The sequence below is a fragment of the Protomyctophum parallelum genome (assembly GCF_964188405.1).
Source record: "Protomyctophum parallelum genome assembly, chromosome: 21".
Lineage (NCBI taxonomy): Eukaryota > Metazoa > Chordata > Actinopteri > Myctophiformes > Myctophidae > Protomyctophum > Protomyctophum parallelum.
This window is the reverse complement of record NC_139713.1, coordinates 20,568,518-20,581,822: the sequence shown is the minus strand read 5'-3', so window position 1 is coordinate 20,581,822 and position 13,305 is coordinate 20,568,518. Positions and strand designations below refer to the sequence as shown.

The 13,305-nt window shown below is 41.1% G+C and overlaps 1 protein-coding gene across 1 annotated transcript in view; it reads right to left on the bottom strand.

Moving 5' to 3' along the window:
* The window catches only part of arrdc1b (arrestin domain containing 1b), a 54,928-nt gene extending 41,824 nt beyond the window's left edge, over positions 1–13,104 (bottom strand). Inside the window, exon 1 of the mRNA XM_083793099.1 lies at positions 12,947–13,104. Coding sequence (XP_083649225.1) covers positions 12,947–13,064 — 118 coding nt within the window. The 5' untranslated portion in view covers positions 13,065–13,104. The remainder of the gene's footprint in view (positions 1–12,946) is intronic.
* Positions 13,105–13,305: the final 201 nt, after the last annotated feature.

The following is a 13,305-nucleotide window of genomic DNA, read 5'->3' as shown; positions in this document are numbered from 1 at the left end:
TTCACTGTGCGTTTCCTTATTTTTTTTGTCGTGAGGTCTCCGTTACTAAATAATAGTACTGACATTATTACCTTGCGGCCCTTGGACATTTGCTGAGTGGCCCCTGAGCCATCTTAAGTTGAGTAGCCCTGGTATATAAGATCCAACAGAAATACTAACCCACACAGGCCTTTCAGCTGGTAGTGTCTCCAATTGTGGATCAGCAGGTTGCAATTAGGATTGATATCTTCAACAGAGCATCAACAGTATCCTGATTCTTGAATGCTCCATTTGTCTTGAACTTGTCTGTTGAATGCTGTAATACTCGTCAACATGAGACACAGTTTCAGAGATTCGATCGAGTTGTGGCTGAATATAAACCAGAGTATAAAATAGTTGTCTTCTCTTTTTCAAAGTGATTTAATGTTATTTATTTATTCAGAAGGTACAGTGTAGAGCAGTGGTTCCCAAACTCTTTAGATCGAGACCCAAAAGAGAAATGTGACGTCTCCACAGGACCCAGATTAGTGAAAATAGCCGTCATACAGAAACTGACTACGTTATGGTAGTTATGTGCTGTTCTGCTGAGCTTAAAATCCATTACTACAAACACTTATACTTCATAAACTGCTATTTAAGTTATGCATCATTCTATAAGTTAAGTAAACTGCTATTTTCATGCTATACTCTTGTATAATGAAGTAGGGGATACATTTGCGAGAAGATTTTAAAAGTAAAAAAAACTAGAGCACTGTCCGAGAGCACTCTTCCACTGGCAAGCTCTTGATAGCTTTGAATGTCTTCAAAGCGATCAAAACAAAATGTACACAAAATAATGTTTAATGAATGATGTAGTCTAAAGTACATTCCTCCGCCAGCAAGCAATATTCTCAGTCTTGGTCTTAACAGGCATTGTTACCAAACAGAAAGGGTTTGTAGCGCATACAGTGAATTGGGAGTTTAATATTGACTGTAACAGCAATATAACATATTGTTGTGAAATCCCGAGTGTTCATTTTACTTTGAGTGTATGAATGTATTCAAATGTGGTTAAATTTGTACAGTCTCAAAGTTACAAATGAAAAAAATGACAAATGAAAAGATTTTACTGTGTTAAGTTTGACTGAAATCTGTAAATACACCGTTGTTGCTGTGGGCCAGAAACATTGTATCTCCAGATTTAATTTGTTCCCCCATAAAGTAGGACAATGCCCTACTTCATCATACGACTGTCATACAAAAGTAGAAAATAATAGCTGATAGATCTGCCATTTAAAAATGTCTGCAATTTTAAATGTTTGTGAAGAGTTTTTAATTTTGAAGCAATGAAATTATAATATTAATAATAATATTTACATACATGTGATTCAAGTGGCCCAAATCATCTATAAAAGAATCATCTAGAATGAGAAGAGGCAGTGCATTGGAAAAGATATCTCACACACACACACACACACACACACACACACACACACACACACACACACACACACACACACACACACACACACACACACACACACACACACACACACACATTAAAATCTGACTTCAGCTTCCCGTTCTTCAGTTATGATTTACAGAACATCTTGTTTCTCTTAAGTTTCAGTTCTCAATTATGCTTAGCACAAAGGCTGGCTTCTACCTTTTAAAGTCTATGGCCTCTACAGGTTGTACAAGACTTCATCTGTATGCAGTCAGTGCATTTTGGATAAGGGACATTTTCATGTTCACCAAAACCTGACAATGACCAGAAGCCAGCAGTAGACAGACAGCAATGCTATGTAGACGTGAAGAATGGAATGTGTGACATTCCACAGGCACTTCAACAATCTCTGCACCATCACACAAAACCTCCTCCTCCTTCATCAACAACATTACAGCCTCGCTCCTTTGCAGGCCACTATATGTTTACAGCAGTGGTTGTCAAACGTTTTCATGGAACCCCCAAATTTATATCTGAGATTTTTTGGGGGCGGGCCAGGAACCCACGTACATGATTTTGATGTTAATATGTTTCAGATTGTCTGATTGTCTATACCAGGGCTACTTCACATAGGAGGGTATTGGAGTCCAGGACATGCTTCATTGTAATGTAGACTTTAAAACCAGGAACAGACTTCATCCCAAATCCTATATGATATCTGCAGGGCTGTATTTTGCGTGTCTTAAGTACCAGGTCTTATTCCCTAACTTGAGTAAACTAAAGACCTGGAGGCGTGATCAATGCCATTTGGCTATTCTGAGTGTCCAAAGAGCATTGATCACGCCTCCAGGTCTTTAGTTTACTCAAGTTAGGGAATAAGACCTGGTACTTAAGACACGCAAAATACAGCCCCTAGTCTCATATCATGATGTTTCCCCAGTGGGAAATCTGGGACTCAAACCCCCAACACTGACCATGCACTAGCCAATTGGCACATACAGGCTTGTAGTAGAGATTGTAGTGCAACGCACTGATTCCGCATTAGCCCCGTTGCACTGAAACAATCACATCGCCTATGTATCATGTAAATCAAAACACCACATTTCTCCCCTGCTGTGCTGGGTGTAACCATTTCAACCTGTATCAACTCTTTACTCAACATTTTACTGATACAACCAACAGCAATCGATGACAGCAGGAAACAACGTTTAATTTCTCTGAAAAAGAGTGACTCGCTCTGGGATTCTTAAAAAAAGCCCTATCCTGGATACATAACGCTGTAAACTATAGGTTTAGATTTAGACCATGAGTCCTGACTGAGGTGGGTGAAGGTCATTCTCCAGCTTGGGAGCCAGGAGAGAGAAGAGTCTAGGTCAGGACACAGTTTGAAGTATTGGCCAGGGTGTCAAAACACTACAGAAGGGGAAGTTGTTGAGTCACCCTTCCTCATAACATGTCCACAGATCAATGGACATGGACATGGACATATAGTCATATTCCAGACAGTACGGGGGAGTGACAGAGGAAGAGAATGGGGAACAGATACTGTAATACGGTCGCTATGGCGTGTGCAGCCCTCGCAAAGAATCCTCTTAATGTAGTAGACCTAAATAACAGAGCATGGGGGGTTGGTTATAGGGGTCAACGGATCACCCAAGCGACATAATCCCAATCTGAGAGGACAGGTGGCGGTGACAATGCTCCAAGATTACGCTACGGACAAGGCGAACAGCTAAATGCTCTGTGTTAAGTGAGAGTATCGCAGTCTAGCTAATGCCTGGTGGTTGCGCACTAGGGCTGCAACTAACGATTATTTTCATAATCGATTCATCTGCCGATTATTTTAACGATTAATCAGATTATGACACTTATTTAGCTATGATTAGGCTGCTATTCAAATAAAAGACAAATTAAAATTAAATAAAGCAACTCATGGTGTCTTTAGGCTTATTCTGACTGCATACATTTGATTAAAGAATAGCTACACATGTGTCAGTCTAGAAGGAACAGTACTCTTCTGAACTCAAATACATAGGTCATTTAAAAATAAATATTGTTCTTGTTCTTGATATTATAATCGTTATGTGTCATATTTTGCTTTGCAGTCGCTACTGTGCAACTATTATCAGATTGTAAGGGAAGATGGCTCACTTCTCTTTTACTTTACTTACACTTAACACTGGAAAAACTATGGTTAAGTGCATGGAAATCACCTGATTGGTTAGTTGCCGATTCGATTCATCGATTACTAAATTAGTTGACAACTAATTGAATAATCGATTCGATTACGATGAATCGATGAATTGTTGCAGCCTTATTGCGCACAGGGATGGGACGTTATTATCGTTCAGCCTGATAATCGTATCGTGGACATTTTTTTTTTATCGTGAAATTGGTCTCCGTCATACACTAGGATTAATTAAATTAATCTGAATTAGCTGTTGTTGAGCTGCAAATTCAGTACCAATACAAAACAAACCTGTAAAGGATGCACCAAAAATGGCACATCTACATTCACACCACCAGGTCTGCAATGGAGAGAGTGATCAGCCTCAAATATCTCAGGGTTCACACACCACTGATGACCGAGGCTGGTCCACACCATTTGGCCAAGGCGGCAAGCCAATGGCTCTTCTTCCTCCACAGAGTGAAGCGATTTGGAATGTACTCTGCAACTTCTACAGCTGCACCATAAAGTGACTCAGTGAGTATCCTGACTGGCATGAAAGATGCTCCAAAAGCACCTTACAAGCACAGTGCTCTACAGAGGCGGTTAAAACAACACAGCAGAGTGTCCTAAGTGTTTTTCCTACATGTAATTTGGTTCACTGTGTAGCCCCTTAATCTAGTAAAAGGCTAATTTTATTTTATTGTATTTATTTATTTCATTTATTATTTATATCCTTTACTACCTGTTTATTTTATTTTATTGTTGTTTTTTTGTTGTTGTTCTTGTTGTCTTGTTTTGTGATGGAACCGGGGAGGGTGGGGTATATGTAGGGTTGTTTGTCTACAAAAATTGAAAATCTTATTGCGAACGCAGTGAGCCACTTACTATGACAGCAAGGGCTGAATGTCTGTGTGTGTGTGTGTGTGTGTCACGCTGTTACACCACCCGCCCGCCACCAGAGGGCGCAGCTGTAGCACACACACACACACACACACACACAGGGCGCAGCTGTAGCACACACACACACACACACACACACACACACACACAACCACACACACACGAGCTGCGTTCGCTTCCCGCGTTTGCGCGTCTTACTGGTAAATAAAGTTATAAAAAAAAAAAAAAAACAACACAGCAGTGACAGCACATCACCAGCACTGAGCTACACCCAGAGGAGAAGGCTTAGAGACCTTAGTACAGTGTAGCACTGGACACATTTACAAATGTCAGGCAAATTCCAATAAGATTGACAATAAAGTCTTGTGTCGGAGAAAAGAAAGGACTCCTGCACACTGTTTTCTTGCACACAAGTGTGCAAAAAGTTTGAAATGCAAGTTTGCATTTCAGACATATTTATTGCTGGTGAACGGAAACAATGTTTCGGTACACTGACATTAATCAGGTTAGCTTCTCAAAAGAACCAGATGAGAGATAAGATTACCCGGTGAAGGTCTGTGTGCCGAAACAATGTTTCCCGTTCCCAATAAATACTTTTTCAACCACTTAAACCCTCTATACCTAGTGTAACGGACCGGAGTTGGCTCTGTCTGTACTTGGTCTGCTCTTGTTTCCTTCTACATCAGAATGTTCCCCCCAGAATAGGGGTGCTTAGGGTACAAGTGGTTAAACGCAAGTAAAGTGATAGGAGACAGTGTGCGGGAACACTCTCCGTGAAATAAACACGGCAGGTATCATTACCTCTGTTCCTCCACCTGCTCACTCCCTTATCGCTGGCCCTCAAGGCAATGATGTCATCATCTACCCAGGCAGGCCCACAGAGTCTAGACAAACACAACGACACACAAACCCAGAGCTCGGCTGGCTGCAGAGAAAAAGAGATGCCCACCCTGGACTGACACTCCAGGGTTCCCTGCAGGGAAAAAGGTAGTCTAGGTGCTTCTGTAGGGCGGGTGCTGGTGCCTGCCCTGCGCACACTGGCGGGCGGACGGACCACCTCCGTCCGGACGGACCACCTTCACGTCACTCTGACTCTAGTCTCTAGGGACAGACTGTTGACTCACGAAGAGGGCGCTGTTTTTCCTTTGTTTTGCCAATGGGTTCCCAGATTGCTCTGACGAATAACCACAAACAAACTACGCTAAGAATTGAACTGACAAAATAGGGTTTCAATTGGCCACAAAAAATGTGGGACAAAATTATCGGTAAGTGATATTCCACTAATTACCGTAAGTCTGTTCATGACGTAATAGTTTATCGATCCGCCCAAATGACAAATAAGTAAATGTGTCAAAAAACGTTGTTACTGGCCTTTGGCTTTGTATGGCAAAATAGTTAATGCCAAATATCTTGAATTGTATTTTATACTATAAACATAATATATGACTATGGGTTTACACACACTTATTTTTAAGTATAGCACGAAACGAACAGCAACATAAATAAAATAAAAAACCCTGAATATTACAGGTTTATGATCTTATTGTTAAACCTTATTTAGTGTGATGTTTAGGCTACACTGAACTGGTCTGGTGGTGGAGTCGCTGCACTCCCTTGGTACACAGTATAATCTGCAGTGTTAATTTAACTCTGAGTATTTGTACAACCCCCCCGGTGTTACAAATAGATACATTTACTTAGTGTGTAGTCATCTTTTCTCAGAGCGCAGCCAGTTTTCCTCAGGGCGAACATGGTGTGCGTGCGTGTATGTGCGTGTCCTCATGATATAAACCACAGAGGGAGCGCCAGGCCCAGTGTGCAGGAGGTATCCTTTTCTATCTGAACGTCTCATCATCTTTGTTTTCTTGCACCATGATCACAATGCACATTAGTACAGCAGTGGTTCTCAAACATTTTCACATCAAGGACCCCCAAATGTATACATATTAAGCCACAGACCTCTGTTAAAAAGATTTTGTGCCAGGGGGACACCCATAAGAGAAGATCTTAGGTTTCGGATTAGATAGAGTACAGAATAATACCACTGTCTATACTGTAGTGTAAGAGGGGAGACAGAAATCTATGGTGTCATATGAATACATCTTATACAATCTCTCATCTCATTCTGTCACATCGCGATGCATTGTGAGCCTTGCAGATAGGCTATCTTGGCTACTTCTGATTGAAATAATGTGGTTAAACTGCTCCTTGTTTTGCTGGGGACCCCACTTTGCAGTACTGTAAGGGCCGATTCATACTCCTATTTTACCGCTGTAGTGCCGAAATGATTTCGGCTCGTCAGACATTTTCAGTAGCACAGAAGAGCCGACTTTAGGACGGTACCCTCCCCCCACCGAACCTCAAATTACGTCACATTGTAGGCTCTACAGAGCCGAACCGACTTTTATTCAGCTCTAAAATAGGAGTATGAATCAGCCCTAAGTCCTCATTCCCTGGATCTCTGTTCATGACAGTGCAGACTCAGAGGATGCCAGGCGTAGTCAAACTTGTTGATGACACACACTCTCTGGGGGGTTAAATGGAGCTGTGGCAGGCTGCACTCACTGCACCGTTATAACATGCTGACAAAACACTAGGACAGAATTAATTTAATGAAGCAAGCAGACCGAGACTGAAACCAAAGAGAAGCAAGAGGTTCTGTAAATCAAGGCAGAACAGGAAGCTGAGGTCAGAATTTAAAATGTGAGACTAGAGGGAGTGCGTGTGTGTGCACACGCGTGCGTGCGTGCGTGCGTGCGTGCGTGCGTACTGAGCGCATGAGTGATTCCGCAGCCTTGTTTACATCAGAGTAATGGCTCTCTCGTTACCATTCACGGTGATTCGGTTACACTACATGTTGCTGTTTGCTGCGAGCTAAGCCACGATTAATTACCATCAATCTACATTCAAATAGATATTCCCAGCTCTTATTTCCATACATGATGATTGAGCTGTAATGATAGAACATGTATTTTTGGCAGTTTCTCTTGGAAATTACTACTACTACTACCATAACTGAAAATCACTAAAAACACAAGAAGCTTGGTGATGCCAGAGTACATTTCAGGAACATGACCAAATTGACCATTCTTGTTTTTCTAGCAGAAGATGAAAGCCCACACTCTTCCACCTCCAGACCAGCTGGGATAACAGTTCAGAACATCACCTAAAGCTGCAAATCTTCGTCTGCTTGCTTATATAATATAATTCTATATAACTTCTATATAATAACAACTTTCTGGCCTTGACAGCCCATACATCCACTGTAAGCAGAAGGTGCACAGCACACCAATCCTTGTGAGGTGCCAGCCACACACTCGTATCTGCTAATGCCACAAGTTTTAATGGGGACACATTCAACCTTTTGGCATTGGCAGCTTCACGTGTGCTTAATGGCTATACATCTTTTCTGTATTTAGCTCATACATCCAAAAAGAAAAGTCCTATCTGGAATCTGGATGTATTTAATGACATTAAACTCGCCAACATTGCATCTGTTTTTCTAAAAAGTGTCAGAGTTTGGATTTGGAAGTGCTCGATTTCAATAACGCAACGTCCTGCTGCCTCCTGCATTATGTGCAATTTAGAAACAGGTGGTATGCGGGACCGTTGAGTGATTTCCAACGAGTGCTTCCAAACTTCAATGCTCCATGCTGCTCAATGATTTGCCACTCAGTCTTCTTCTTGGTCACTTGACTTGTCTAAGCGTCCGCGGCCAACCCATCAGACCATTTAACACGTCACGCCAGCCGTTCAGCTGTGGTGTTAAGTGGTCAGATGTGTGGGCCACGTGAATTATAAGAGAATGTTTAATTTTTATGTTTCTTTTAATAATCAATCAATTCAGATGTTCTTCTGGCTTGGATGAACCGAACTAACAGTATACGGTTACGTTTTAAATAAAATAATAATAATGACATGTTGTTTTTTTACATTATTTATTTTAATTAAAATTAATATTACATTATCAATAAAATCTTTAAAGCATTTAGCCACTTATTTGGGGAAGGATGAGGCTGGCAGGGCACTGCATCAGGCACACAGAACTAGAGGTAAGAAAACTGACACTATCGCATCGCTTTTGGGGATCCACCTGCAATATCCTCAACGTCGGTCACCGGCCCACAGGTTGTGAACCGCTGGCCTGGTATACAGCCATACAAGGTCAATGGCATGGAATTCCCCTTCTATACAGGACATTGATACGTGCTCTCACAGCTGTCCCGATACGTCAATATTCCTGTGCTGCATCAGGTGACTAGACAGACTGCTGGGACATGGTGGACATGCCAACAGTCAACATGATGCTAAACAGACCAGACATCCTGGCTCTCACTGCCACCCCAGATCTATAACTCTATCACACACACACACACACACCCAGGGTTCCCTCACCTCTCTCTGCAGCCACAACCATGAGGAGTTCCCAACGCAGCTACGACCAAGTATAGACTAATCCACATTCCAGAGACCCTCTGCAGATTCGCCCTCTGGGCTGAGGTGTAAGCCATGGAGCAGTGCCCTGTAGGCCAGGTGTAGCTAATCAGTATTGCTGCGCTTAATGGTACACCTTTGTGTGTCTAGCCTCAATGTCGTGTCGTCATGGCATCAGGCGCAAACAAATCAGTCAGCTCCATATACAGTATGGGCACAAAAGGGGAACATACTGATGACATCAGGGATCTCCGTGCTATTTTCACAACTCCTGTACAACACTCTTGTAGGACAAAGAAGGGAATTAAATTTACAACAACAAAGTTGAAAAAAATGAGTTTTCAGCGCGACAGTCTGTCTGTGTGTCTGTCTGTCTGCAGCCAGCCAGCACACCCCAGGTCATATTGGGCTGAAACTTTGCATAGCGTTATGATATGATCTGGGGAAGGTCATAGGCAGGTCAAAACAGTCAAAACACATAAATAAATATACTATAGGCAATACAGCTGAGTAGTCGCAACACTATGGTGACTACGAGTGCAACAGACAGTTAATCAAACTAATTGATTTTAATTCATTATAAAAGATAATCTATAATCGATCATTTTATAAGAATCGTTTAATAATCAATACCTATGTTGAGCATGTCATTATGATTATAGGAAAAATTTGTAAACTATTTTAAAAACTGAAAAAATAGCCGATCTACAGGCTCAGTCACAATGCGTTTTGATGAGACACGTTTTGAGCTTGTAGATCGGCTATTTTCACTATTATTGCACAAATCTGCAGTGCAATGAAGTATAAAGTTACGCTTAAGTGGTTATTTCGATTTGTTGATTTAAAAAAATAAAAGAATATGCTTCTCATTTATTCCACCATTCAAAAGAAGTCATCGATGGTATAATTGATATGCCATGACATCATCACATACCAGAATCAGCACTATTGGTCTACATTTAAGGGGCACATACAGACATACACACAGACAAACCCTGTTCTAGGTGGCATGGCAGAGAAAAATAATCGAGGAAAACACAACAGTTTCAGAAAATCATTGCTTTGCCGATTCAGAAGATCAACAAGGAGGATGATACAATCTTGTGGTGCATCAACCTTGCATTTATGACTCCTTAATTCTAAATGACGGTCATGCTACAGTAAGTGGGCTTATCAATGGAAATACTGACTAATGGTCTTTTCATCAATAATAGAGTGAGGTGGTGAATATCCCCTGTCCCACTTTTTCAACTCAGACAGAATCAACATCTAAGAAAAACGACACCAAGGTCTGCCATAGAGAACAATCTCTTCTCCATTTATTCCACCACAATTCTAGTTGTAACAGTATATACCCCACTCAGACTACAATGTAAATAAAAGGCTAACAATGGCTAAATCCATATGGCTCACATGATGCCACAATCTACTGTATGTAATGGATAGCGTGTGGCTTATCAGCTCAGACACACGTTTGGGTGGAACGTTAGGGTGGAACTACCACCTCTCAGCCTAACAAACATGTCCTGAATCAAAAGTAAACACCTATGGTCCATTTTGAAATGGTCCGGTTAATGTATTCTGGCTTGTTCCCCATAACTGGGCAGGTTCAGGCTCAAGTTCCAACCTGTTCCAACTTCCAAACGACTCAATGTATTTATTATTTAGTCAAAAGCCCTTGTTAATAGTTACACACGTCCACTTTCAACATTTTGTCAACAAAAAAAGCATGGTCACAACACATCAGAATAGGCATCATCATTAGGGCTGAAACTATTGATTATCTTCTTAGCGAATATAAATTCAGTAGATAACTTGTTTGATTAATTAAGAAGCGTGTTTTGCTATTATTTTTTGTTTTATACAAACGCAAAATAAAAACATTTTCTAATTGCTTTTTACTCATAGATCAGTAATGTTTTGCTACTTTCACATTTTTTGGAAAGGAATTATTCCTTTTTCTCATGGGTTAAATCAATTATTTTGATTAACTGACTGTTGAAGCCCTAGCCATGAGCCTAAATAAACATTGATTCCCGAGGCAGCTACAGGTGTCATATCCCCCAGCCTCCACACAAACCATAGGGGTCATGGTGTGACCTTACAGTGGGACCGCCACTGTACGCCATCTGGCCTACGTCGAGCCCAACACAAGAGGCTAATTAACATACCGTAGTAGAAACGAAGATACTATATGTACCATATCATACTTTCAAAAACTGTAGGGGGAAAAAATATCATACATGCAGCTACTGTAGGAAAACAGATGTTTCCTTGTATTTCCAACACTTCACGAGTTATGTTTCAAAATGCCATAGAAGCATTTTAATAATAATGAAGAGAAACTTACAAGTGCAAGATGGGAAATATGAACTCTAATCAACAAAGACACAGAGTGCAGAGAGAACTATAGTTACTATACATGTATTGCCTGATGCCTCAGAGAAACTATACGAGGTAAACAATGAGTCTAGCATCTGTCTAAACAACATGTTATCCAAATAACATTCAGGTTTGTTTTTACTGTTTTTTGTCTTTTCTTTTTTAAGTTTGTCTTGTCTTGTTTAAAAAAAAATTGTGTTTGTTTCATTTGTGTATTGCCCGGCTTGTCATAAAGGAACTCTTATTGTGAGGGCATCAGATCTACACAGTAAAACCTGTGAGTAGCCTACTACAAACATGGACCTTTAGGTTATCTACTCTAGTTACCCGTTATCCTGTAGATGTGAAGGTTGGTTCCAGCCCTCTATTATCTGGAAGAATCCAACAATGGATTCTTTGTGCAGTAGTTCCATCCATGAAACTCGACAAGCTGTCCTTCACCTTGAAAAACCTACTTCTGCACCAAACACACACTACCCCACCCATCCATAAATGTCAGCTAATTCTACTGTTCATGAGGCTTGTAAATCAGCTATATTGGGCGAGTGACACCTGTCCTAATCACTAATCAGTATAAAATATACTATATTGATAGGCTATAATATGGATATTAGGATGTGACACTATAATTGAATTTGTCTCTTATCATTTGAATACGTTTACAAATAGTCAACATTTCAATATCAATGTATTTAAGAAAAACTCAAATTGATCATAATATATATATAAATATAAAAAGGTGATGTTGGATTTTATCCATATTTCGCCAAGCCCTAGGTGACACCTGTTGTGTGATGATGCTACACACACACACACACACACATGCACACACACCTGTATTCTGAGTTCTGACCATAATGTGACACCATGCTCAACACCAGCAGCCTTCCCTAAACTAAACAACAAACAACCATTACTCTGGTTTCTCACACAATGAATGAGAATGCATGTTGGAACTAAGCAACATGCTGTAATGAACAGGATGCGGTGCAAGGATGTGGCATGGAAACATACGCTCTGACTGAAATGCAAAATAAAAACAATATCCACCCCATCATCACCAGCAGCAGCCAGCAGACAGCGAGATGAGAGCTGGGCGGATAGGAGTTAATCTGTAACGTCCGGAGCTTAACTGACGGTGAAAAGTGAAGAGTCCCTGTCACTCGCCGAAGAAAATGCAGATCTACAAGCTCACACGGCGTCACGTCGCAACGCCTTGTGAGCTTATATATCTGCTATTTTCGTCGCATCGCGACGTGTTCCAAGTTGCACCGGTGCGAGCGACGGAGTAAAATTACAAGCTCCGCACATCAACAAAACAATGTGCTACACAGCTACAGTATGCCCTCGCAAGTTGCCAACGGCTGATTCGGTCTGGTTTACCAGGCTACTCGCAAGTAGCAAATCTTTTATACACCCTCCTAGGCTCCTAACTATTATAGTCTTGACATAAGGAATTAAAATGGTTTAAAAACACCCGTTAACTTAACTTCCTCTACATTTCCTACAATGAGAAGGAAACTTCATATGTTATGGGAGAGAGTCGAGAGACACTTTGCGCTTCGGAGAACCATGCACTTGCATTGCATGCTGTTGCTAAATTGAAATTCTCTCCAAAAATGTTTACTACAGACTGTGTCACTGTATGCTCTTACCTTTATACGGCAGCGCGTTGACAGTTCTTATTTTCAAAGTTCCACTGATGGACTCGCCGGGACTGTAAACCACTTTATTGTTGGTGAAAGTAATATCAAATTCCTGCAGCTTGCCCATGGTGGCTCTCCTCTCCTCCTGCGTTCTGCTGCCTGCTACTCTGCCTCCCTCCACTGAATGTGAGTACTGAGTGAGTGGCTGGTAGAGAGAGAGAGAGCAATGCGCATCAGTCTCTCACCTGCTGCACTCCCTGCCTCCACCCCCGAAGTGTGACGTCATTGTTGAAATAAAAACATCAACATTGAAGAAATGTATCCATTATTATTTATTATTATTATTATTATTAGTAGTAGTAGTAGTA